This window comes from Uncinocarpus reesii, genomic scaffold (assembly GCF_000003515.1).
Source record: "Uncinocarpus reesii 1704 scaffold_4 genomic scaffold, whole genome shotgun sequence".
Lineage (NCBI taxonomy): Eukaryota > Fungi > Ascomycota > Eurotiomycetes > Onygenales > Onygenaceae > Uncinocarpus > Uncinocarpus reesii.
In genome coordinates this window covers 874,358-897,692 of record NW_003052497.1, presented here as the reverse complement: position 1 = coordinate 897,692, position 23,335 = coordinate 874,358, and the positions used below count along the sequence as shown (strand labels likewise).

Here is a 23,335-nt window from a genome sequence, read left to right as displayed (position 1 = left end):
TATAGTAGAATGTAGGAGTAATATGGAAAAATGTAAAGGTCAGACACCAGTGATGGCATTGGCATCAAAGAATCTTCCTTTATAGTAGTTAAAAGGAGAGCAAAGGAAGCTCAGCTTGGATGACTGGTATTTATAGCTCTGCAGTTGGCCATGAAGCTACAATGCATTCACTCTCTAGACCAGAGTGAGGGAACTGTTGACTGTTTGAATTCACCATAATTGGGAGAGAGTGTTGCACAACTTCACTTCACCAGCCTGCCAGACAATTTGAACTGTCACTCATTCCAGTGACTTTGCTATAGCATGTATCATTGCTGACACAATCCAATGGGTATACAAAATGTAGCAGTGATACAGACGCAGACATTGCCACCAACGCACCAAACTCGGCCAAGTCGAGCTTCATCCTTGCTCCAATGCTTATGTCATGATGCTTAACTATCGGCTCCGATGACACCACCCGAGACTGATATCAGAAGCAACAGCAACAACATCTCCCTGTCTTTGTCAATATCGCCACTTGAAATAGCCAGCCATGCCCCCGGATCTCAATTCACTTCCTCCCTCCCGCTCCTCTTCCTCATCGCCCTTCCAAACTCGCACCATGCAAGCGTCTCTAGAAGATGTTAGCTCCCAATCGCCTCCTCCCCGCTCGTCTGTCTCCCTGCAGGCTGCGGCGACCATCAACGCGGCGGATCTCCTCCGTCAGTCGTCAAACAGATCGCCACGCGAAAACAGAGCTGCAGAACGGCGACGCTCACTTGTGGCAATGAATTTGAATCTCAATGACCCCACTATGCCTGGTCCTGGGGAGCTGCTCGGTGATAATCGCAATTCGCGGAGAGGCTCTGTTCTGTATAGCCCATCGAGCTTAGTCGGAAGTCCTTCAACTGCAACTGGTGATCCACACCACCATCACCGGACGCCTTCACTGGGAGAGATTCATCAGGAGCTAGAAGAGGAACAGGAAGCCCAAGTGGTATGAACATTCATTGATTGTCTATTACTGAGGAGAAAACTAACTGATACGATATTTTTCTAGAACCGCCTTCTTTTGATGATCCGTAACCAGCAGGCTCAGATACAACAGATGCAGCATCGGCAAAATTCAGCTAATGGCACCGCGGTCGAAGATTCAACTCCAACTTCAGAACGGTCCGTATTCTTTCCGCCACTACCGCCAGCGGCTTCTAGTCGTGACCGCAGACCTTCGCTCCAGTTTCCTCCTACCTATTCACGGAGGCGAGATTCTGACTCTACTGCCCCAATACCAATTGCACCACGACTCAGCAGCTTCCAATCGGATTACAACTTATCTGCCCCAGATACGCTTGGCCTAGGGAATGACGGGTCCGGACGCCAATGCAGTCGCGACGAGAGTGCATACTATCAAGCTGAGGCGGCGAACCTAACGCGTGAGAATCAAATGCTGCGTCAGAGGATTAGGGAGCTAGGTAAGCATCAGCCGTTTTCTGTCTCCTTGAAGCTTTAATTTTAATCTCGTGTAGAACGGCAAATCAGCGAGTTAACAGCCTCCTCACCGTACGTGCCAAGCGAGCCGTCAAATTTGACAACATCCGCCTCTACCTCCACCTCCGCAGAGTCACTCATAGTAACCCCAAGCATAACAGAAAGTGAAGCGCCTTCCACTTCCCAATCGCGCTCTCGAGAACGAGAAAAAGAATGAAGAGTGACTAGGATCCCCCCCCGCTCAACTGTGAAACGGCCTTTGATTTACGGCCCCCCCGCATGCATACCAGCCTATGCGAAATGGATATCTCCACCCCTCACGCCGAGCAGGCATACACAGAATCATTTCCCGAACCAACAGCAATCATAGCCCGTTTCGGGTATCTATAAAGTCAACTCGGTTTCCACACAACCCAGTTTTTGTGTTTAGGACTGGAGTTTGGCGTCTTTGGACGAATGTTGGAATATCGCGCGAGAAGTGTGTATTACACACGAAAGGGATTAATCTCATGTACCCAATATATGTACCTCATGTACTTGTATCATTATTAGAGAAAGCAGGGCAAAAGAAAGAGGAAGTCGAAAGGAGAATAAGTCTTGAATTCAAAAAAAGGTCTTGACTCGGACGAATATCGTTAGGATATCCCACGGACTTGTCCAATTCAATCGCTAAAGAAATAAAAAAATAATATAGCCGTTGTATACCTCTAAATAACGAAACACACGAAAATGGCTGTCTTGAAAGGCTGAGTATATAACGCCACGGGCACGATACTCCATGTTTTCCGCCCAAAACTTCCCTTTGGCCAGCATCTTACAGCTTCGCCTTCTCCGGTTGGGCAACTAGGTCAGGCATGAGGACATCACGCATTTCACATGCTGCTTCGTTGAGATAGAAACTCATCCGTTCAGCACCGAGTTTCTTGCAGACGATGTTGAATTGTAAACTACAACAACCATCAGTTTTTTGAAATAGAACATCGCAAAACCAAAAAAAAAAAAAAAAAAAAAAAGGGACCATCAAGACTCACCTATTTTCATTGATCATGTACGCGATACCGAATCCATCATCGATGACCTGACTCCATCCGTACCCATTGAAGTACTCGGAGCTCAGCTGACTCGTGCTCAAATACCACGAGCTACTGTATCCATACGCCGGATCCTGATAGAGTGCAGGGACCTTCTCACCATTCTGGATCAACTGCTTGAGTCCAAACAAGTGCCTGTCGACACCCTTGCCGATACTCGCGTCGGCAATATACTTTGTGTGCGCGGACAACGCGGCACGGAACAATCTAACGACTTCCTCGCGGGGCACGGACGGGTCGGAATGGGCCTTGCAGAACGCGACGCTTTCGTCGGAGACGGTGCGGGTGGTTTCAGTGCGGCCTTGCTTGAATTTACGGGTGGAGGCGGATTCGTAGGTGGGTCGGTTCTTGCCGTACATCTTGAAGTAGGCGAGCTGGATGAGCATCTGCACATAGGCGTCTGGGCTGCATTTGAATTTTTTGATCAGAGCTTTGCCGTAGCCTTGGAATGCCTGAACGCGAAGCTCGTGCTTGCTCATGACAGTGGCAAAGTCCTTTTGCGCGGTGGCAATGTCTTCGAGAACGGCGGAATCGAGTTTGAAGTTGACGGGTTGGGGTTCGGCGAGGTTGGAGCGGATAGAAGGATTGGAGTAGTCAAGGCGGTTGTTGAAGATGAGGTTGTTCACATAGTCGTTGAGTCGGTGGGTAGGAGTTCCATCCATCATGCTGTGCTCACCAAGGAAACCAGCTGTGCCATTGTCGTTAATGATGAATGTCAACGGTTTGTCGTACCAGCGGTTGGCGCCGTCGCCGTGCCAGTAAGCATGTGCGCGCTCTTCCAGCGTAACCGGAGCGGAATCGTCAAGGCATACTAGGAAAGAAGCACTTTCAATGGTCTTGAGAGCATCAGCGTTCGCTGGGTCAGCTGCAAGCAAGTTCTTGCGCGCCGCGGTCCAAACATCCCGGTTCTCCGAAGTCAAAGCACCAACAGCAGGGACTCTTTCAGCATTCTTCATAATCTTTTCAAACTGCTGCTGAAGTTCGGATGTGTTGAGCTGTTGACCGTTCAGGTGGGTTTGCACCTTGAATATCTGGCCCTTGCGCATAACGACAATATGTTCGTTGCCTTGCGCAGGGTATTTTTGAGGATAATCCGCACCCTCTGCAGGAACACGACAGCAGTTGAACATGTATTCGTAGGAGCTCATCGCCATTGGCTCTTTGCGGAGATATTCCGGCTCCAACGATCCATCATCGACCTGCTTCTTGAACTCTAGCACAGACGTTGTGATCGCTGCGGCGCGCTTCGCAGGATCCCTCCTATTTCGATCATCCCGATAGGAGTAAAAGTAGCTCACATACGGCACCACGGGATCTCTGTATCCAAGGTATGCAGCATGGTTCCACCAGTCATGCAACCAGTTTTGCACCTTTGGATCCGCAGCTTTGGCAAGCAGTCTCTTCTGGAGCGTCTCACCCTCGCCGCCGGGTTTGACAAAGTCCTCCACAGCCTTTTGCGAGCGCTTGAACTCCTCAGCGCTGAGTAGTGGGTGCAGTGATTTCAGGTATTTCTGGCCGGTTTCCTGAAGGGTGGGGACGGGCAGTTGTGGGAGGGAGTCTTCAAATCGGAGCATGCGTCCCTTGGACAGGTCTTCCTTGTAGCCTGCGGGAACAGACGAATTGGCGCGGCGGGGGGCCATTGCAGCAGCCTAGTGAAGCACAGTAAGTATTCCCCTACTCAAACAAGTCCAGTTCCTCCGAAATCTACGCTGAACGATTTCCCTACTCATGGGATGAAAAAGAACGTACCGATATGCGGGTGGGGCCGAGTACTGAAGCACGTCCAAGAGCAACGAGACGGCCTCTGGCAGCAGCTTGGAACATCCCAAGAAAGCACGGGAGGGCAAGAGGATGAAAAGATTGAGCAACGACAACACCAGAGCCTGCGTGATCTCAAAAAATAAAGGAAAAGAGAAAGGAGAGGCACGACCGGGAGCGAGAGAAAAGCTCTAGTGGATCGGGATCAGACGAGGGAGGGATTCACTGGCGGTTCCTCGGCTTGATGGAGATCTGACTAACGAACTCGATAGCTGGTGAACAGGCGGCATCGACAACAGGAGGGTTGAGAACGGGAGCAGCTGTCTTTTGTTCCTTTCTGTTTGATTTCCGCAAAGAGTCGACCGTGGAGTTACAGATATCTCTCGCTCATCATCTGGTCATCCGCAGCACTTCCTCCCCGCCTCCCATCCGCCCTCATTTCCATCTGCCCGACGCCCCGATCCATCACAAGGTCGATTCGTAACCCCGCTAATCCACACCTGCTCTTCTTATGTAAGCCTCCTGCCGCGCAAATCCGAGTTTTTCCGCCGAGCCTCGGCTCATTTGATCAAATCAACCGTCGGTTGGCGCCGCGGTGCTGAGTAACTAACGACGGAGCGAAATAGTTCAAGCATCATCATCAAATGGGTTGTCAATGTGAGGGAGGTCTGTGCCCTGTTGCCTGCTAGTTGTCAATGAATGTCCAGCAGTATCCTTTTGATTACTGAAAATCATGTGGAAAGAAGATTCTCAATCGTCCACAGCAGCACATCCCAGGCATGTGATCGATCTTCAGCTGAAGCAACAAACTGCTGAAGGACGAACCTGTAAATGTTCAGGGAAGGCGTTGAGTGATGAAAATGAGGTGTAGCAAAGGACAGGGTGCCAGGATTCGTATTCGGCAAGCTAAATGCACCACGCTCAAAAAGGTCGAGTGGATATTAGTTCTCACTTGAAAATATAGTGATATCAAAAATCATCAACTTAGGGCGGACAACTCTTTGAGGTAGACAGGTCAAACGCGCCAAACACAAGAAAAAGGGCCGCTCGTCTCATAAATAAAGTGTGCCTAGATTCAAAAAAAAATAACTTCAAGATGCCAGCTCAACTACTTTCGGAGCTGTATTAGACTCTTCGTTCCCCGGTGAGACAGCTGCTACCTTCTCGCTCCCAGGCCTGGTTTTTTTCTTCAAAAGTTCAACTCCTCCCCTTCCCTTTAATCCGCCAGCAGTGCAGATCCGTCCGGAATGCATCATGCCTTTCAACCTCTTACGACGCGCTTCGCCGCCCCGTTCCTGGCCTTTAGAAGCCCCTTCGTCCACCCATTCTATCTTTTCCACTTTGAAGCTCATCCCGTCATGATTGTTGCCCCAAGCGCGCGACTTCAAGCCAAACATGACGCTGGACTCGTACTGCTCGAGAGGCGGCAAGATAACAAGGGTGATGTGAAGATCCTTATCTGGCGGCGGGACGGGGGGCACTCTCCGTGCTGCCTTCTGCTTTTCTGATTCAGATCCGGTCTTATCGCTCGCCACATTCTTCGGGGTAGAATCAGTATCACCATTTGCTGTGCGTGGGGCGTGTTGGTGCTGTTCCTTGATCTCAAGATCCAGCATTGAGATATCCACGTCTTCACCCCATTCGCCGCGAATAAACCCCGAATGAATTGCTGCCGCTACAGGGTCAGAGTCATCAGTGTACACCCCGGTGCCCCAGAGCGCTCTTCTCGCACAGATCTCTTCCCGTCGCGGACCGTCAATCCGAAACCGAGGCACACGTATTGTAAACGTACAATTTTCTTTGCCATCGAACCGTGGAATAGGAACGGGAGTAGTCGAGTAGCCAAATTTTGCTGCTTCAGGTGGTGCGCTCGGAGACGGGACACTAATGCGAGGCGCGTAGAGTGTAGAGCCAAGATGGTACCGAGGCAAGTGTTCAACACTTTTTAGGATCGAGTCCAATTTAACAACGGTGCTGTATTCTTTTGTTGGACCCGATGCTTGGTAGGGAGTAGGAACACCAGATCGTGGAACGTGGTGATGGTGATGATGATGGTGATGATGGTGATGTGATGCCGGAGTAAGTGAGGGAATAGGTCTGTCAATGGCATTTGGCGGCAACGAGCCATTTGGCGGAGCGGCTAGATTTGCGGTATCATCGTCAGGCTTATGTCGGTGGTGATGATGGCTAAAAACAGAGGTCAGCGCGAATAAACTCCCTGCGCGCTCTGGAAAGGCAGACTTACTGATGACTATGATGATGGTGGTGATGCACATGCCTGGCTCTTCTCGCCGCACCACCACCACGTGCTAAAAATGTTTCGCGCTGGATAGCTTCAGCTTCCTCCTTTGCCTCTTCATCCTTTATCTTACGTCTTCGGCGGGAGTTTGATCGTGACGATTTAGCCCCCGTTCCAATGCTTTCATTATGGTCAGGGTTCAATGTACGACCAGTGATGTCTTTCTTGAAGGCCGCTGCACCTAATGGCGTGGGCGGACCACTGCCCGATACGCTAACCCCGCTACCAATGCCGGAAAATACTCTCCCTAGCTCGCTTTGAATCCCCGGCTCTCCCGCTGGCCCAATCAATTGAGCCTGGGCGCCTTGTACAGCCTGGGGCAAAGGAGATACCCTCCCGCGTTTATTGTCCACATTCAAGTTTAAGATTGTTCTGTGGTGTAGAGGCTCGTCAACGCTCGTGCGAGACGGGTGATGATCTTCCATTCCAGGCGTGCTAAATGATGGTGGCCTTGGGGTAGGAGCAGGTGAATACATCCGAGGAGGATTAGGGAATCTTCGAGCTGTAGACGGAGAAGACTCTTGTGAAGGGGGTGCCTCCTGTCTTGGTTGTAATTGAGGTCCTGGAATGGTGCGAGTAATGCCAGCCTGTGACCCAACAGGTTTATTGTATGTGTGTAATCCTCCAAAGCCAAAATTTCCACCTGGTTCCCCTGGAGCATAGCGGCTGGGTTCAGGGGATAAACGGGGCAAATTCGATTCCCAAGCCGTCCGCGACTGTCTCTCATCCCTATCTGAATGGTGTGGTCCATAGCGGATATGCGGCTGCTGTGGGTGTTTAGGTTCTTGACCGTGCTCACGGCGAACTGGTTCTCGATTGTGTGGTTCGGAGGACAATCCGCCGAGCCTCGATGGCGCATGCGAACTTTCAACTACAGAATACCCCGTTCCAGTTCGTTGAGCATCAGTTCCCTTGTCCCCAAACCCGGGTGTCGATCGACTGATTTGGGTAAACAGTGACGTCCGAGTCGAGGGTTCTTCGGGCTGGGGTAGGTGTTGGGGCTGACTGCTGGGTCGTTGTATCGGTGTGCCGAGACTCATGCGTCGGTCCGCTGAAGGGTATGATGGTTCCATGTAAACACTACGTGGGGATTGTGGCATTTGCCTGTCTCCATACGGCGCGGGGGGAGGACGCGGTAAGCTGCTAAGACGACCATCTTCAATGGGAGGTTGGGTGACGGGGGGTGCCGCTGACGTGGAGTCCGAACGATACGAACGAGAGGTCGGCCTTGAAAAGATGCTTCGATCCGGGGTATGAGATCTCCCAAACTGCGGAAAGTCTGAAGGCTGTCGAGGCCGTGACGGTGGCGGTGACATTTTCCCCGAGGTTGAAGGATTCGTTGGGGCCGGAGACATGGGAGGTATCTGCGGCCGGGAGAATAAAGAAGAGGTATTTGGTTCCCGAGACGGCCTGTCGGCGTCCGACCCAAGCATTGAGGCTATTGGCATGCTACTTCCGCTCCGATGCGATGACGAGCCCGGTGGAGGATTACGTGGCGCAAAAGGTGTTTGATTTGACGAAAGTGCTGTGGGCTGGTGAGGCGGTTGGATTGGAGCTGCACGACCTTGAAAGTGTGGCGGAGGAGAAGGAGGAGGCATTTGGCGACCGCTAAAGGATGAAGAGGGAGGAGGTGGTTGGTGGTCAGGGTGGCCTAGGGGGTTGAGAATTGGCGCGTTAGCTACTTGAGAATCGTTTTTTCAGGCAAACAGGCACTTAAGAGGGTGAAAGAGCCGCATTGTACTATCGGTGATGTCTTGCGACAAGATTGCGGTCTGTTCGCCAATGTTAGATAGCCCGCAAGCAACGCGACTCACCTGGATAAACGGGACTCCCAGTACTTCCTAGGGACCTTCTTCGAAGCTGATCATACGACTGTGGATGGTGGGACATTTCTCGAGACATTGGCGGTGAGGGATCCGAAGCTGTGAAGCGTCATGGAGAGGCCAAGTCAGTTTGGGTTCAGTGCTTCAGAACGATGGAATGGCAAACAGCTGAATTGGAGATGAGATGAGATCCATTTTGGGGAAAGGTGCAGGTCACGGGACTCGGGATTTTGGACCGCGTTGGCTAGGTTCACGCTAGTCCAAGACAAGAATAGCTCAAGAAACCTTAAAACGGTTAGCGTTGGGGGCGACACGAGGATCGCGGTTGATTTGCTGGCCCGGGAACCAAATATAGCCCGGGTCTGGTTCCTGAGCATGATGTCCGCTGCGTTTTATTGATGTTCCTGGCTAGGAGCGAGGGAAGCTGACCATATTAAAACTGCAGCCATGCGAGTGACGTGGTTATATGACGGGGACACGAACAACAAATCGCTGGTGTTGGTAAACAAACCAGAGAAACGCTGGTTTCTGTTTTCTGGTGGTCCGTGCGCACCAGCTGTGAAAAGGGCCACGGGGCGGATATGGCGAGCAAAAGGAAACGCAGAGGTGTACTCTGTAATAAAATCTAAGAAATTGAGTTGCCTCTCTTACCCTCATGGTATGTTGTATTATGATCCCTTGAAACACTGCGGCCGTGCTTCATGCTCAGTTCGTGCAAGGGGCGCGACGGCGGGCGATAAGCAGAGTATGAGTCTGAAATAGGTGGCGTAGAGAGGTACGACGGCGATGAAGACGAAGACTGAGACGCGTTGGGATGGGATATGCCATCGCGAGGTAAAAAGTGAGGTGGATAGCCGACTGGCAAAGGTGGTGTTGGCGGAGGACCCCGTGGTGATGCATCCGGTTCTCTGCGGCCTAATGGATCGTAAGGCTGTTGTGATCGACCATTCGTGAGATTCGTAGTCGATGGGCCGAATAGACGAGACGGTAGGGACGGAAGAGAGGACTCGCGTGGACCGCCAAAGGGTGGTGGACGAGAGTAGTTGGACGGCTGAGGCGGCGGCTCCATCGCGGCCAGGCTGAATGGGACAAGACTGAATTATTTCGCAGCTCCAAGGATGGAGTGCCTAAAGTGTAGAACGCATAGGTGCTTGATTGAGAACAGAGTGTTGAGGGTAGGGTTAGGATGAAACCCGGTGAACTGTGTAGGACAGGGTTCGCGCCTATCAGAGACCAGAGCCCAACAAACGATGTTGATGATCAGGCGCGAGGGATGAAGATGAAGTCGTCAATGGGGGATGCAGATTGTGCAGAAATGCCTGAACAAGGAACATCAGGTTCGGGACATATGCAGCATGTAGGAGTGAGTAACAGAGAAACAGAAGAAAGAAAAAGACGGAAAACGAAGGATGGTTAATAATAGCAAAAGCAAATAAATGGTATTATCACGGATAAAAAAAATCAGAGCATGCAGCAGCTCCGCGTCCAGGGTGGGTTGGCTGTACCAGCCGCGCGTGAACTAAAAAAATAATTTCTTATTGCCTCGAGATTTGCATACTAGAAAAAGCAAAGCGCGGGAAAAAGCAAAAACGCCTCTGCCAAGGCCGGGGCCGCATTCAGGGAGAAGAGACGAAAAACTAATCATCACGAGGCAGGGGATCTCGGTAGTTAGTTGAGTCGAGAGGACGCGCTGGCTACGAGTGGATAGAATTACCAAAAGAGCTTGAAAATGGCGGGAGACAGATCCAGTATTATTTTGCATTAATATGGAGAGCGAATCATTCAACGCATGGCATCACGAACGAATAGGGATTGAAGGCCGAGCTCCAGAATGACCTCGTTAACTAGTCTGGGCGGTTAACCCGATGTGGCTGACAGGGAGCTCGGAGGGAGAGTTATTAAGTTAGGGCAGCCAGGATCAATCATCCCGAGTATATGTAAATACAGAGCGAAACAACAGCAAACAACACTCATCGCATTCCTTCCTATTCCGGGTTCTAGAAGCCAGTCAGGCATCCCTCCTTCCCCTTCCTTCGAATCAAATCCAGCCGAACACGTCATTACCACATCAGGAAGCACCGGCCAGAGTTGGGGAAGGTGGGGCTCGGGTCCGGGGAAAGCAGATTTTCCCCTGGATTGCGCCTACTCTAAAGAGGGTTTAGCGGGTTCTTCAGACTCCTTGCAACATCGCGGGGCTGGCTACCAAAACATCGCCAACTGCAACTGACCGTCAGTCACTGATGCCCGCCTTGAGAGACCACCTTGACAACTACCTCCTTGCTTGCCCCTTGCTAACTATCTAAGATGGTGGGAATATCCTCTGTCCGCATCATCATCCCAACGCCATCACGCGACTCTCAGTTCATACGTCACCCATGACCTGGCTGTCAATGCCCTGATTTCCATATCAACCGATCACTTGGTAGATAGTTTGTATCTCAATCCCCCCTCTGGCTAGCAAAATATAACGCATGCAGGCACAAACTGCTAGCCTCTGAAGAAGGCCAACAAGAGCGTGTTCTCTAGCCTACCCATATGATTGCTCATCAGCTTGCATTTTAGGTCGCACACCGTTGTACCATTAACCTCTCTCCCCTCCGGTCGCACAACCTCTCTCGATTGACTGTGTCACAGCATTGTGTATCGGGATTCAAACTTGTCTGGATTTATTTGACGTTCTTTTTTCATCCGCGTGGTTCTGTGTGGCGAGCTTCAGGCGCAAGGACAATCAGCACTGCAACAACACTTTTATCATTGACTTTTGGGCTGTGTACCGTATATCCTCCTTCCTACTCCGTACTGTCAAAAACCCTTTAACGGGCTTGGAGAATTGAATGCTGGCATCACCAGGGCTTCTTCCAGACTCGTTACACGAAGAATAACCTGCATTCTGCAGCTCGCCGTGTCTCTTTCCCGGCGACCACACCTATTGGATGATGATTGTTGACAGATTATCGACCTGTTACCTGTGGACGACCACCTATCCCTGCTACGCACAACTGGAAGTGCTCAGTCTAAGCTTCGAATACTACGCCTGGTGGAAGAGAACTTTGCCATGCTGCCCATTTCCTAGTGATAAACATGATAAGTATGCATTATCCCTACGGAGTATTACTATGTTTTATAATCAAGCCAAGTTTAGAGTGCCCTCGAAACCAACCTTATTTTCTTTTTTTTTCATACCAGTTTTGACTACATTCTTCTAAAACGATGGAATTTGGTGTTCGTGATAACCGCGTAGATTCATCACTTATGTTCATTTCGCTTTTGAAACAGTATTTGGGACCCCTACTAGTGATAATGTCTCGTGCTCACTCCTGGGCCTTTTGACGGGCTTTCCGATCTCTCTCGTTAAGCTCCCGAATATACTGCCATCTGGCTGCGTCTGCCATTGTGTCTGCCGCCGTTTTTTCTGGCCCAAGCACCCAGTGTTCGTATGGTCCGCTCGCCCGCTCTTTTTCATCGCGATTTGGCAGTGTTTGTTCTCTCGAATGGTTTGAGATCGGGGGCGAGGCAGGAACGGAGGTAGGTTCAGCACATGCAGGCTTCCTGTCTTGAATCCCTTGTAACCACTGGTCTACTACCAGCGCGCTTTGAGAGGCCACAGGTTCACCTGATCCCTGGGTCCGTCTGACGCTGCGACGCAGGCCGGATTTCTGTTGTTTAAGCCCTGTCTGAGTTGGGCCCTCCTTCCCACGCCGACCGAGTCTACCCTTACCGTCATCCTCTTCATCGGTTTGTTCTCCGTCCTCGCTGCCAGAATCTCGCTTCCGTTTGTGACGCGGTTTCTGCACCTTTGGATCTGGCCGATTCCAAAGCTTGATCAATTCGTTCAAGTTATCAGCAACATCAGATGGCAAGCCGCCATTTATAGTGTGTCCATGAGCATCTTGGATGGCATCAGGTGGGTATGGCAAAAAACAGCCATGCAAAGCTTTCAAAATCATGGTTTGCGGACAGCCCATGAACCGCTTGGGAAAAGAATTCCAATCCACCACACTCGGGAAGCGACTTTGATAATCTCTAAAGATATATGGACGACACAGTGTCCCATTTTGTTGGGGCTCTAGCAATGCTCTTGGTTGATGAGCGCCGTTCAATGCTGCCTGTGTCCTAGTTTCGTAGTCTTCTTTCTCAAAAGCGATAAACGGGTTCAGGTCCGGAAGAGCTACCCAGATTGGGTAAGGCGAGTCATATCCATAATGACAAGTTCCGCATAGGAGAATCAAGTTCTTCGAGTGCGCCGGATAGAAACCCTGGGGTAAAATGCCCATTGCCTGCCATCTCTGGAGCTGTATATCCCACAGGATGAGTGTTCGAGAAGGGAAAAAGAAAAAGGGGCCAGGTGAAGTAAATACTCACAACAGAAAGGGGAATTTGTGCTTCTAAGTTGTGAGCAACCTCCATTGATACAAACTCGGTTGCTGGATTTTCACATAACCAGCATACCTGATATTCTGCTATCACCCGGTGCTTGACTGTCTCGGTTGGGAATTGAAAACTGACAGACTCTGGGACAGGAACATGGGACTCAGAGAATGTGCTTGACTCCGAACTAGCCATGTTGTCGAAGTGGGCGGGGTGGCAAAGTCTCGAGTCGTCAGTTAATCAAGATCAATAGGTAGAAAGAAACTTCAACGGGTATCAAACAAGGAAAATACAACAAATGCTAATAGAAGATTGAGAGGTTTTGAGGATGTTCACCAGAGCTCACAAAATCAAGACAAATCCATATGAGCAATAAGACATATTGGCTAATCAGCAATCTATGAGTAACTCCTCAGTCATCAGTGTTTCTTCTCTGAGAAAACATTAATTGAAAAGCTGGATTCATTGTGACCTCCAGGCAACATCTATCAGACCAAAATGCTGTTGAGCAATGGTGATTCATGTGTTGCTAGAAGGAAACATTTCAGACTGATTCAGCTGTGGATTTGTGGTTCTAGTTTAACTAGTTAGTTACAGTCATTCGGAGCTAGTTACAATGTTCCCATAACTAACCCCAGGGTCGTGCGAGTCGAGCCAACGACGTCCAACTGTTGAATGTACAACAGAACTGCAAAATCCTACAGTGAAACATAAGGCTTTTACAAGGCCTTTTTTAGGTATGAGACAGTTCTGAATTGAGCTCTAGCCACAGCGTATCTTCCTGCCTTGAGCCCAAGCATATTCCGTGGACTTGTCCGAGGTCGTTAGCTGTTGTTTGCAATGTACCGGTCTTTAACTAGACACTAAGGGCAGACAAAATCCTTGATCGACTTGCCATTTATCGGAATCCGCATCCTCCGAAATGCTCCCGCTCCCATGTGCTCCCGATTCCACCTGGGCTGTGTTTTGGGCGCGTGTTCGAGCGCTGTTCCACGGCGCTGACCCCAGGGTTTGTGCTGCATTCTGGCTATTTGGTGAGTAGGCAATGATTAGGAATTAACGGCATTATTGCCCATCATAGGCAGAACACTCCAGCCCTGTTCCATCAGTTGGATCCGCAACGAGGATGTGGCTTTTTAACAGAGGCTGATATTTATCGTCCAGGCTTGATTAACAACGTCCTCTATGTCATCATCCTCTCTGCTGCTCTCGACCTTGTGGGTCCCGATGTTCCTAAAGGTGTTGTCCTTCTTGCCGATGTCATTCCTTCGTTCCTAACAAAACTCTGCGCGCCATACTTCATACACCTCGTCCCGTATCCTGCTCGGATACTGATCTTCGTTGCCCTTTCTGCCAGCGGAATGCTCATTGTGGCTCTCTCGCCCGCCTACAACCCAGATGATGTTACACAGGACTCTATCTCCGCCAAAATGTTCGGCGTGATCCTCGCTAGTTTGTCTTCCGGCGGCGGCGAACTGAGCTTCTTGGGCCTGACTCACTTCTACGGCCATTTTAGCCTAGCAGCTTGGAGCAGTGGCACCGGCGCAGCCGGTCTGGTTGGTGCAGGGGCGTATGCCTTAGCAACAACATCGTTCGGTTTGAGTGTACGTGCAACCTTAATAGCTTCGGCCTGCTTGCCGGGAGTGATGGTTGTGAGCTTTTTTATGATGTTACCCTTGGGACCGTTACGGAGATTCGACAAGACTGGTGAAGAGTACCAACGCGTTTTACGTGATAGAGATTCCGACAGCAATATTGATTATAATACTAATCTTGACGTACCCGGGCATGACACCCAAGACGCTGAGAATGAAAGGCTACTTGGAAGTCGCCCAAATAGTGATGCTCAACCCGTTGTTTCTGATGATGTAAGGTTGTCATGGAAGCAATTCAAAATCAATCTGAAGCGTGCGAGGGCTTTGTTCTTTCCTTTGTAAGTTGCAGCATCCAATTATTTACCTCAGGGCTTTATTTGGACGATATTGACGGAATCCTCCCAGTATGCTACCGCTTCTTCTTGTCTACATTGCAGAGTATACAATTAATCAGGGGGTAGCCCCAACATTACTCTTCCCCCTTGATGAGAGCCCGTTCACCCGCTTCCGCTCGTTTTACCCAACTTACAACGCCATTTACCAGGTTGGAGTGTTTATTTCCCGGTCCTCTACCCCTTTCTTTCGTGTCCATGAACTCTATTTCCCATCCTTCCTGCAAATCGCCAATCTTGCAATTCTCACCTTGCATGCCCTCTTCAATTTCATCCCCAATGTCTATCTTGTCTTTATAGTCATATTCTGGGAAGGGCTACTTGGCGGCCTGGTGTATGTGAATACCTTTGCAGAGATCACAGATACCGTTCCGAAAGAGGATCGCGAATTTTCGCTAGGTGCAACAACGGTGAGCGATTCGGGGGGAATATGCATCGCTGGATTTCTGGGTATGGTGTTTGAGTTGTGGTTGTGCAGCTGGCAGGTCAGCCATGGAAGGGATTATTGCAAGAAGATATAGCGCCTTGCTTTTCAGGTCAGTCCGATCTTCTTTGCTGTGACAAAGAGCATCCAAGATTCCCTAACCTTACCCCAAAGAAGTCCTAACGCACCCCAATCCATCATTTGACATTGGGAGCTATTCAAAGCCGTGGCAATGATGACTAAGGGCATGCTCGGCCTAAAGGGGTTAGTTTGCCATGCTGAATAAGCCTCCGGATTCCGAGACTTTCACATGCCACGCAGCGTCATAATCACATGTCCTGTAGAAAGGATGGGATGAAAGACAGCGATATCAGCTTCATCTTTTCGAGTGCTTGGATGATGTTGGGCTTCTCCTATCTTACACGGGTTTACGGCCTTGTTTCATTCGAAAGACAAAGAAAGTCAAGAAGAATTATCCTCCCTGTGGGTGAGAGCGGTTGATAGTTCAGAGCTGGCCGCTTTCAGCTACGAAGTGCAACGGAGAAATCTCGCTCAGCTCCTTCCGGATAATATATCTATCATCCCTTCTTTGGCCACGGCCCGTTGCTTTTATTTCTCTTGATGTATAGAGCATAAAGATTTGCATCAACGGGGTGGCTATATGCTTTTTTTTAAATGATTTATGACTCTTTTCTTTGGATCTTGTCAACGGGTTGCGAACTTGGTACTTAATTGTTACGAACGCTCAAACGCTCTAAGTCCCTACGTGGCTGGATTCTTTCAGTGATTACCTTTTTTCCCTTCTATTTTCATAGAATTTCGAGCCATCTATGCTGCGAGAATGATAGGTATGTTCCTTACCTAAAGTTGCACTTCTAGCTGTTTAAGATCCCATTGCTGACATGTCGGAGATCACGTTTTGGGTAGGCCCTCTACCCAGTTTCGCAAGATTCAGGTCTTTTCCGTGGTCTTCTTCTGGCTTGTATATCTAATACGGTGCGTGCAGATTGTAACTTTCATCAATCAAGTACAAGTTACTAACTGGTAGGTTTCTACAGAGGGAACAAACATGGCCCACCCGGCGCACGACTTCTGTCCTCTCGACTCTTCAGTCGACTAACACCCTGGCAAACTACGGTTATGACGATGTTGACACTCTACATATCCCGCAATTTCGCTAAACTCGTCGGATTAGAATGTCCTGAGCCACTGGCTAATCTGTATTCCCGGTCATATTTTCGTGCCACATGGATAACCACGGGCTTGGATGCGGGATTTTGGACTGCGATGAATATCAAACGAAAGTGGCTACGGGACCTAGCATCGGTCGTCTTCTCGATATATTACCTTATCGCGGCTGAGCAAGCCGATGAAAAGGTTCGAAAGGTCCGCGCTGTTCTAACGGTAGATCACTTGCGTGTGTCGTGGAATAAAGCTACCACGCCGTACCTGTCCTTCATCTCGAGGTTAATGAGGCCGCGGTTTTGTACATATGATCCTATCGCGATCCGGATTCCTAGGCCCAGAGAATCATCGTATAAGGAACCGACGAATGCTTGGTTGTATTTTAACGGGCCCTTAAGTGGGCTGAGAAAACAAGACACCGTCGTCCTGGACATACCAGGTGGTGGATTTGTGGCGATGAGTCCTAGGACGAGCGATGATAAGCTCCTTGCTTGGGCTGGGAAGACTGGAGTCCCAATACTAAGTTTAGACTATAAAAAGGCGCCCGAGCATCCATACCCCTATGCACTGAATGAGTGCTACGATGTATACCACACTATTGTTACGACAAAGGGGCGATGCATCGGCTTGAGCGGAAAAACGTGTCCGAATATTATACTTACAGGCGATAGTGCGGGTGGAAACCTGGCGGCTGGGTTGACCTTGATGGTTCTCCAGTCTGGAAGTACCGACTCAAGAAAATGGCGAGGCGAAGATTCTTTGCCTGTGCCATCTGGGCTGATTCTAATCTATCCGTCCCTGGACATGAATATTGGAAGTTGGATGACGGATGAGCAGATGTCGCTGATACGAGACCGAGATATGAGGAAAACCAACCAAAACATTCTGAGGAGAAAGAGCGAAGATTATTACAAACTCACCACAACTCCTCACCCGTCCAACGAAGGGTTGGAAGACCATTCGGTTCTGCGAGACTACTTCTCTGAACAACACGGTTTCCGTGCAGGTGACACTGCCTCCACATCTATCTCAGCTGTGGAAAAGAACGATCTCACAATCGATAACCCAATACCAGGGAACATCGCGTCCCAAATCGTCGCTATGACAGATAAGCAACCTCAACAAATTAGAACACGGCTTGCCGTGTCTTCAATGATCTCCTATTTTAATGACCGTATCCTCACCCCGGAAATGATGCGAGCAATGATAATTCTCTATATTGGACCGTATAACCGTCCAGACTTCAGTACAGATTTTCTTCTGTCGCCTCTACTCGCCCCCGAAGCTCTTCTTGCGCGTTTCCCCAAGACATACTTCTTAACTGGCGAACGAGATCCGCTTGTTGATGACACTGCCATATTCGCAGGGAGAATTAGACAGGCTAAACTCCATCGTTTCAGGGAACGTCAAGAGCTAGGACTGGAGAAATCTAGAGTTGAATTTGACGAGAAAGCTCATGTGGAAGTTACGCTCATCCCGGGTATCTCTCACGGCTTTTTGAATTTCGTCAGCGTCTTCCCAGAGGGACGAAAGCAATTGTTCCGATGCACAAAGTGGATTCGCGATATCCGCGATAATGCTATCCTGGAACGCACCGAAGGTGAAAGGCACGGTTCAACAAGTTCGCTACAGGTTAGGAAGCGTGCAACTTCCGAAGCTTTAAAAAATCCGTCGGGAGTTCAGCTCGCCAACCCGGGTGAAGTTGCAGATATAGTGGCAGGTGAAGCACGGCAGCACCACCGTGGCCTCACCGCTGAATCATCTGCCGACGAAGACGGTCCGCTAGAGATGAGTATTCGAATGACCAAAGTCAACTCCTCGTCCTCTTCCTCTTCCTCTTCCTCATCGTCCTCATCGTCTTCTTCTCGTAAACACGATTCGTCATCGCCGCCAACCGAGGCTCTCGACGAAACGGAGGCCCCCGGCGCGGGTATTACCAGGGCAATCAAAGAAGCGAAGAAAACCCGAAAATCAAACTTGAAGCTGAAGGAAGGCCGTGTCCTGCCGTCAAAGCTGGCAAGGCGAGAGATGCGGATAAGTAGGCAAACCAGTTTGACTAGTTTGCCCAGCGAGGAAGATTTATTGCATAGGCGGATGAACGGGTTGGCTGGCGGTTTGATGGGAATCGGGGAAGAGGCGCGAACGCCGTGATGGCTATAAAAACGGCGCTCTTCTGCTCACATCTGTGGATGTAGATTACATACCAAACTACGTGGACATTTTGCTCTGTATTCAATTAGCCAGATCCATTTTTGTTTTAGCAAATATACGTTCATCATAAAACCCATCGTCCCGAATTTCAATACACAGTAAGGAAAACACCGCTTTTTCTCGTCTATGAATCGCGAATAGTAGACCGCGGAAACCGGATAGAAATTTACAGGGTATAGCGCACAATCGAAGTCGAATCTGATCGCTCAGATTTTCAAGACCTCCTCCATCGCTTTCTCGAGGATTAGTAAACCATCTTGAATTTGTTCTTCATTAATCACCAACGGTGGCACGAATCTCAAGCACCCTTCTCCGGCAGTAATGACCAGCAGCCCTCTCTGTCTTGCAGCAGTTACGATATCACCAACACGGGAGGAATACTGCTGGGCCAGCTGCACCCCCAAAATCAAGCCCCGCCCCCGGATTTCGGAGATGACACCGGGGAATTTCTTCTGCAGAGCTTTGAGACCTGCGACAAACACCTCGGAGCGCTCAAGTACGGTCGCCTGCAGTTCCTGTGAGGTGAGACGGGTCAAGACGTGGTGGGCAACGCGGCACGCTAATGGATTCCCGCCGAATGTCGTTCCGTGATCGCCTGTCTTGATGTGTTTGCCCACCACGTCAGAAATGATGGTTGCCCCGATAGGGAAGCCGTTTCCTAGCGCTTTGGCGGTGGTGAGAATATCTGGATGCGCGGGCTCCGTGCCGTTGGCGGGGATCAGAGACGGGTGCGCGTGCGCCCAAAGTGAACCAGTGCGGGAAAGACCGCATTGGATTTCGTCAAAGATTAGAATCGCTCCCACTTCGTCGCATCGGGCGCGGAGAGCGGTCAGGAACTCTGGAGTTGCGGTATTAACACCGCCTTCGCCTTGTATGGGCTCCACGATAACGCCGCAAGTCTTCTCTGTGACGAGAGTGGGCAGCTGTTCAATGTCATTATATTTTCCATATTTGAATCCTGGGAGCATAGGAGCAAATGGAGCCTGATATTTGGGGTTTGGAGTCGCCGACAGTGCGCCAAATGTTCTGCCGTGGAAAGAATTGTGGAAAGAGACGAATTCATGCTTCGCGCCAGATGGATCAAGACTGTGGCCAACTTTTCGCGCAAATTTTATAGCAGCTTCATTTGCTTCGGTGCCGGAATTGGAAATGAAAGCTTGTGAAGCTCCTCGCATGGCACCGGATTCCAGTGTCTGAGTCACAAGCAGCTTGCTCAAGCCCCCCGTCCAATTATTATGATAGAGGTTGGATGCATGAAGTAAAGTACTGGCCTGGTTCATTCAAACATTAGCAAAAAAGTTTCACGGGTTTAACCACTGTAGTACAGTACTGCACCTGCTCATTGATCGCCTTGGTTACTCCGGGATCGGAGTGTCCCAGCGATGTTACAGCTATGCCGGCCGTCAAATCCAGATAACGTCTATTTTCCAAATCCCATAGATAGCATCCTTCACCTTTGGCCATGACTGGAAGCGGCCGCACGTAAGTCGGGACCATATACGGCGCGCGCTCATTCACAAAAGCGGCCGTAGCTGAATCTGCTCCTGGATCGGGATTGGGAAGGGATGCATCCTTCTGCAGTGACATGCATTAGTGGATTACGCTCCAGGTATGATTGAATTGGAAAACATACATATATTTGCTTTTTGACATCTTCCGGAAGATTTGAAGCACTCGCTGAGGAAGCATATCGCCATTGCGAAAATGACTCAACGGCAACAGCAGCTCGTTGCCTGAAAGCAACTCTACCAGCTCGACGAGCAGCAAGATTAAGAGCCATTGTGAGCCAGAAAGCTATATAGGCAAGTGAAATATCTTCTCCAGCTGCTCAATTCGCCTGGAAAGTTGCTCTATGAGATGGATGGAAGCTCCCCTGTGACTCTCAAGCTTCAGGGATCAAAAGTCAGCCAAGGATTCTTATCGATAACTAGTTAAGCTCAGAAGATGACTCAGCACAAGCGCGGTCAACTTCTTGCGATGCTCTTTGCGGCCGGTGTCCTGATCCTCCATGCTCAGTGGTTCACTGCTCGACCAAAAGGCGCAGATATGTTTACGCTATCTCTCCGGGCGCTGACCGTCAAGCGGCTATCCACTATTCCAGCCCGAGCGTTTTCCCTAACCGCTCACCCCCTCAACCAATCCAACCCATTCCAGACCGGTCCCTCTCCGCCCCGCCTCCCCAAAGAAGAGCAAGAAATATTCGAGAAACTCCAGCGTCAATCCACCGGCGCGTTCAGCACGCCTCGCACACCTCCCAAAGTAAACCAACCGGGGGAAGCTGCAGCATCTGGCACCGATCAAGAAAACAAGCTCCGCATCGACGATGGAGGGGAGTTGCATCCGGATTTACGGCAGGGCGTGAAGCCGGAGTTTGAAGGGGATGTGAATCCAAAGACGGGGGAGGTTGGAGGCCCGAAGAATGAGCCGTTGAGATGGGGTGCCGGTGGGGATTGGAGTTATTCTGGGAGGGTTACGGATTTTTGAGAATGGATCCGGGTGGGATAACGAGTGCAGGATGGATTGGGAGTATTTTGGAGGTTGTCAGAAACTGTTTTTCAACAAGGGAATGAATGGTATTGAAAGCCCGGGACCGAGAGCATCCAGGGGGCAGGCCTTTGGAATGGAAGTTTGTCTCCATATCCTCTCCCTGGCGAGATGGCCCAAGAGCCCCAGCCAAATCGCGACTGTTCCGAACCGGGCGTTCAAGATACGCACGATTGTCGATACGTGACGAATAGAAGGCAATATACCCCGTGATCAGATGTTTGTTTGAATTATACAAGGAAGTCTGTGGTGATGAGGTGGCCACTGGTTATGTTCATATTCATCTCACATTTGTACTATAAAACACTATGTATATATGTAATGCAGCCCGTTCATTAAAGATTCTTCAGCCGAAGCTGAATGAAAGCAAGATAAACTATGCTTTGAGCTTGCTAACTGTAGCTTTGCCGACCCTACTATCATTCTGCCGACCAAGCTCCTTGCTGATCCAATCTCCAATCCGGGACATCTCCTCCAGATCAATGCCCGTTTGCATTCCAAGGCTGTGGAGCGTGTGCACCAGGTCCTCCGTCGAAACATTGCCAGTCGCTCCCTTGGAGTACGGACATCCCCCCAAGCCTCCAACACTGCTATCAAACACCCGAATTCCATGCTCCAAACCCACTATCGTATTAACCAACGCCTGTCCATACGTATCATGGAAATGCAGGGCAAGGTCCGAATGGGCAATACCCGCTGCAGTAAGCACTTTCAACAGTCGTTGCGTCCTCGGGGCTGTGCCCATTCCCGTTGTGTCGGCGACGGAGACCTCATCGGCACCCATGGAGAGCAGCGAGGCAGTGATTTCGGCGACTTTGTGCGGGTCGACGTCCGGTCCCTCGTATGGGCAGCCAAGTGCGACGGAGACATAGCCACGGACGCGGATGTTCTTCTTCTTGGCGAGATCAACAATGGGCCCGATGCGAGAGAGGGACTCGGCGATGGTGCAGTTTGTGTTGGCTTTGGAGAAAGCTTCGGTGGCGGCGGCGAAGAGAGAGATTTCAGTAGTATGTTGCGGTGCAGCTAGAGAGGTAGAAGAAGATGCAGAGGCGGAGGAGTCGGTAGAGAGTGAAAAGCCCTCAGATTCGGCGGTTGAGACGAGCGATTCAAGTCCTTTGATGTTGGGAACTAGGTAGTTGAAAGCAACGGCATTGGATGTCTTGGGCGGTGATTTTAAAAGATGTTTCAGAATATCCGATGTGCTTGCCATCTAGCACCAGGCGCAAAAACATCAGTAAGAGAAGAGTTCCCTGGTCGAGTTGGTATCGTGCACTCAGTCTCTTACCTGGGGAACCCATTTCGCCGGTACGAACGAGCCAGCCTCGAGGGTCTGTACGCCCGTGCCCGCAAGCCTTTCGATGAGTTCGATCTTCGTCTCTAGGGGAATGGCCTTCTTCTCGTTCTGCAGCCCATCCCTCGGGCCAACCTCGACGATTCGTACAAAATCCGGTGACAGTTTGGCTTCAGTGGCTAAGCAGCGCACAGTTTGCCTGGCGGACACGACCCGCCGCGGCAGGCGACGCACGGCTCTGGAACACAGCATAATCTTCGATGCAAAGGAAGGTTAAGGGATTTCGAAAACAGCAAAGCAGAACCGCAAGTCGAGTATGCAGGGATAACTGCTCTCCGAAATGTTGGGAGGAAGATTAGTTTTCTGCTCAACCAGAGGTACGAGTTGCAAGGCCATGACCTGTTGCCTGGAAGCGAGACAACGCCACGGCAATTGTGAAAAATATTAACTAGTTAGTTATTGCTCCGATGATTATTCAGGTGAAAGCCCCGAGGACTTCGCACCGGGCACACGGTTTCGAGGAGCGAAGGGCCGAAGCGATCTATGCCACTACTCTCTGGCTAGCGCCGGCATGATCGTGATTTAACAATGGTGTCATTGGAATATCTCGTTGACGCGCTATCTACAAGTCTACAGCACGGCCATATCAACGCACCGGTGCACACAATGGCCGCACCTCTCTTGAATCCCTCTGGTGATCTCGCGTCCAAGAACCCGCCGCTGATCGCCCGACTTCCCCGGTTCCGTCGCGGCAGTCGGTCCCTCGCCGCCGTTGACCGATTTTAGCCGCCGCCACTGGTCCGTGAACTCGGAGTCAAGCATCACCAACAGATGAAGGGTGAGATCCAGCAAGTGTCAAGGACTGGGAAGGGCGGAAGCGATGG

General features: G+C 50.3%; 8 protein-coding genes across 8 annotated transcripts; 3 read left to right on the top strand and 5 right to left on the bottom strand.

Moving 5' to 3' along the window:
* Positions 1-535: 535 nt before the first annotated feature.
* On the top strand, positions 536-1,687 carry UREG_06419 (uncharacterized protein; the record flags this gene model as incomplete). Its single annotated transcript, XM_002583406.1, has 3 exons — positions 536-979; positions 1,043-1,454; positions 1,509-1,687. The coding sequence occupies 3 exons, from the start codon at positions 536-538 to the stop codon at positions 1,685-1,687; spliced, it is 1,035 nt and encodes a 344-aa protein (XP_002583452.1).
* A 597-nt stretch (positions 1,688-2,284) lies between these two features.
* UREG_06418 (uncharacterized protein) lies at positions 2,285-4,201 on the bottom strand (the record flags this gene model as incomplete). Its single annotated transcript, XM_002583405.1, has 2 exons — positions 2,285-2,417; positions 2,502-4,201. The coding sequence occupies 2 exons, from the start codon at positions 4,199-4,201 to the stop codon at positions 2,285-2,287; spliced, it is 1,833 nt and encodes a 610-aa protein (XP_002583451.1).
* A 1,209-nt stretch (positions 4,202-5,410) lies between these two features.
* UREG_06417 (uncharacterized protein) lies at positions 5,411-8,216 on the bottom strand (the record flags this gene model as incomplete). The annotated part of the gene is made up of 2 exons (XM_002583404.1): positions 5,411-6,506; positions 6,565-8,216. The coding sequence occupies 2 exons, from the start codon at positions 8,214-8,216 to the stop codon at positions 5,411-5,413; spliced, it is 2,748 nt and encodes a 915-aa protein (XP_002583450.1).
* Positions 8,217-11,752: 3,536 nt separating this feature from the next.
* On the bottom strand, positions 11,753-13,004 carry UREG_06416 (uncharacterized protein; the record flags this gene model as incomplete). Its single annotated transcript, XM_002583403.1, has 2 exons — positions 11,753-12,733; positions 12,891-13,004. The coding sequence occupies 2 exons, from the start codon at positions 13,002-13,004 to the stop codon at positions 11,753-11,755; spliced, it is 1,095 nt and encodes a 364-aa protein (XP_002583449.1).
* A 727-nt stretch (positions 13,005-13,731) lies between these two features.
* UREG_06415 (uncharacterized protein) lies at positions 13,732-18,556 on the top strand (the record flags this gene model as incomplete). Its single annotated transcript, XM_002583402.1, is given in 5 exon segments — positions 13,732-13,843; positions 13,863-14,742; positions 14,810-15,246; positions 16,036-16,068; positions 16,269-18,556. 5 exon segments carry the CDS (start codon positions 13,732-13,734, stop codon positions 18,554-18,556), a joined length of 3,750 nt encoding a protein of 1,249 aa, XP_002583448.1.
* Positions 18,557-18,822: 266 nt separating this feature from the next.
* UREG_06414 (acetylornithine aminotransferase) lies at positions 18,823-20,396 on the bottom strand (the record flags this gene model as incomplete). Its single annotated transcript, XM_002583401.1, has 3 exons — positions 18,823-19,887; positions 19,952-20,191; positions 20,250-20,396. The coding sequence occupies 3 exons, from the start codon at positions 20,394-20,396 to the stop codon at positions 18,823-18,825; spliced, it is 1,452 nt and encodes a 483-aa protein (XP_002583447.1).
* Positions 20,397-20,593: 197 nt separating this feature from the next.
* UREG_06413 (FMP21) lies at positions 20,594-21,100 on the top strand (the record flags this gene model as incomplete). The annotated part of the gene is made up of 1 exon (XM_002583400.1): positions 20,594-21,100. The coding sequence occupies one exon, from the start codon at positions 20,594-20,596 to the stop codon at positions 21,098-21,100; it is 507 nt and encodes a 168-aa protein (XP_002583446.1).
* A 436-nt stretch (positions 21,101-21,536) lies between these two features.
* Positions 21,537-22,703, bottom strand: UREG_06412 (uncharacterized protein; the record flags this gene model as incomplete). Its single annotated transcript, XM_002583399.1, has 2 exons — positions 21,537-22,370; positions 22,446-22,703. The coding sequence occupies 2 exons, from the start codon at positions 22,701-22,703 to the stop codon at positions 21,537-21,539; spliced, it is 1,092 nt and encodes a 363-aa protein (XP_002583445.1).
* Between the last annotated feature and the right edge of the window lie 632 nt (positions 22,704-23,335).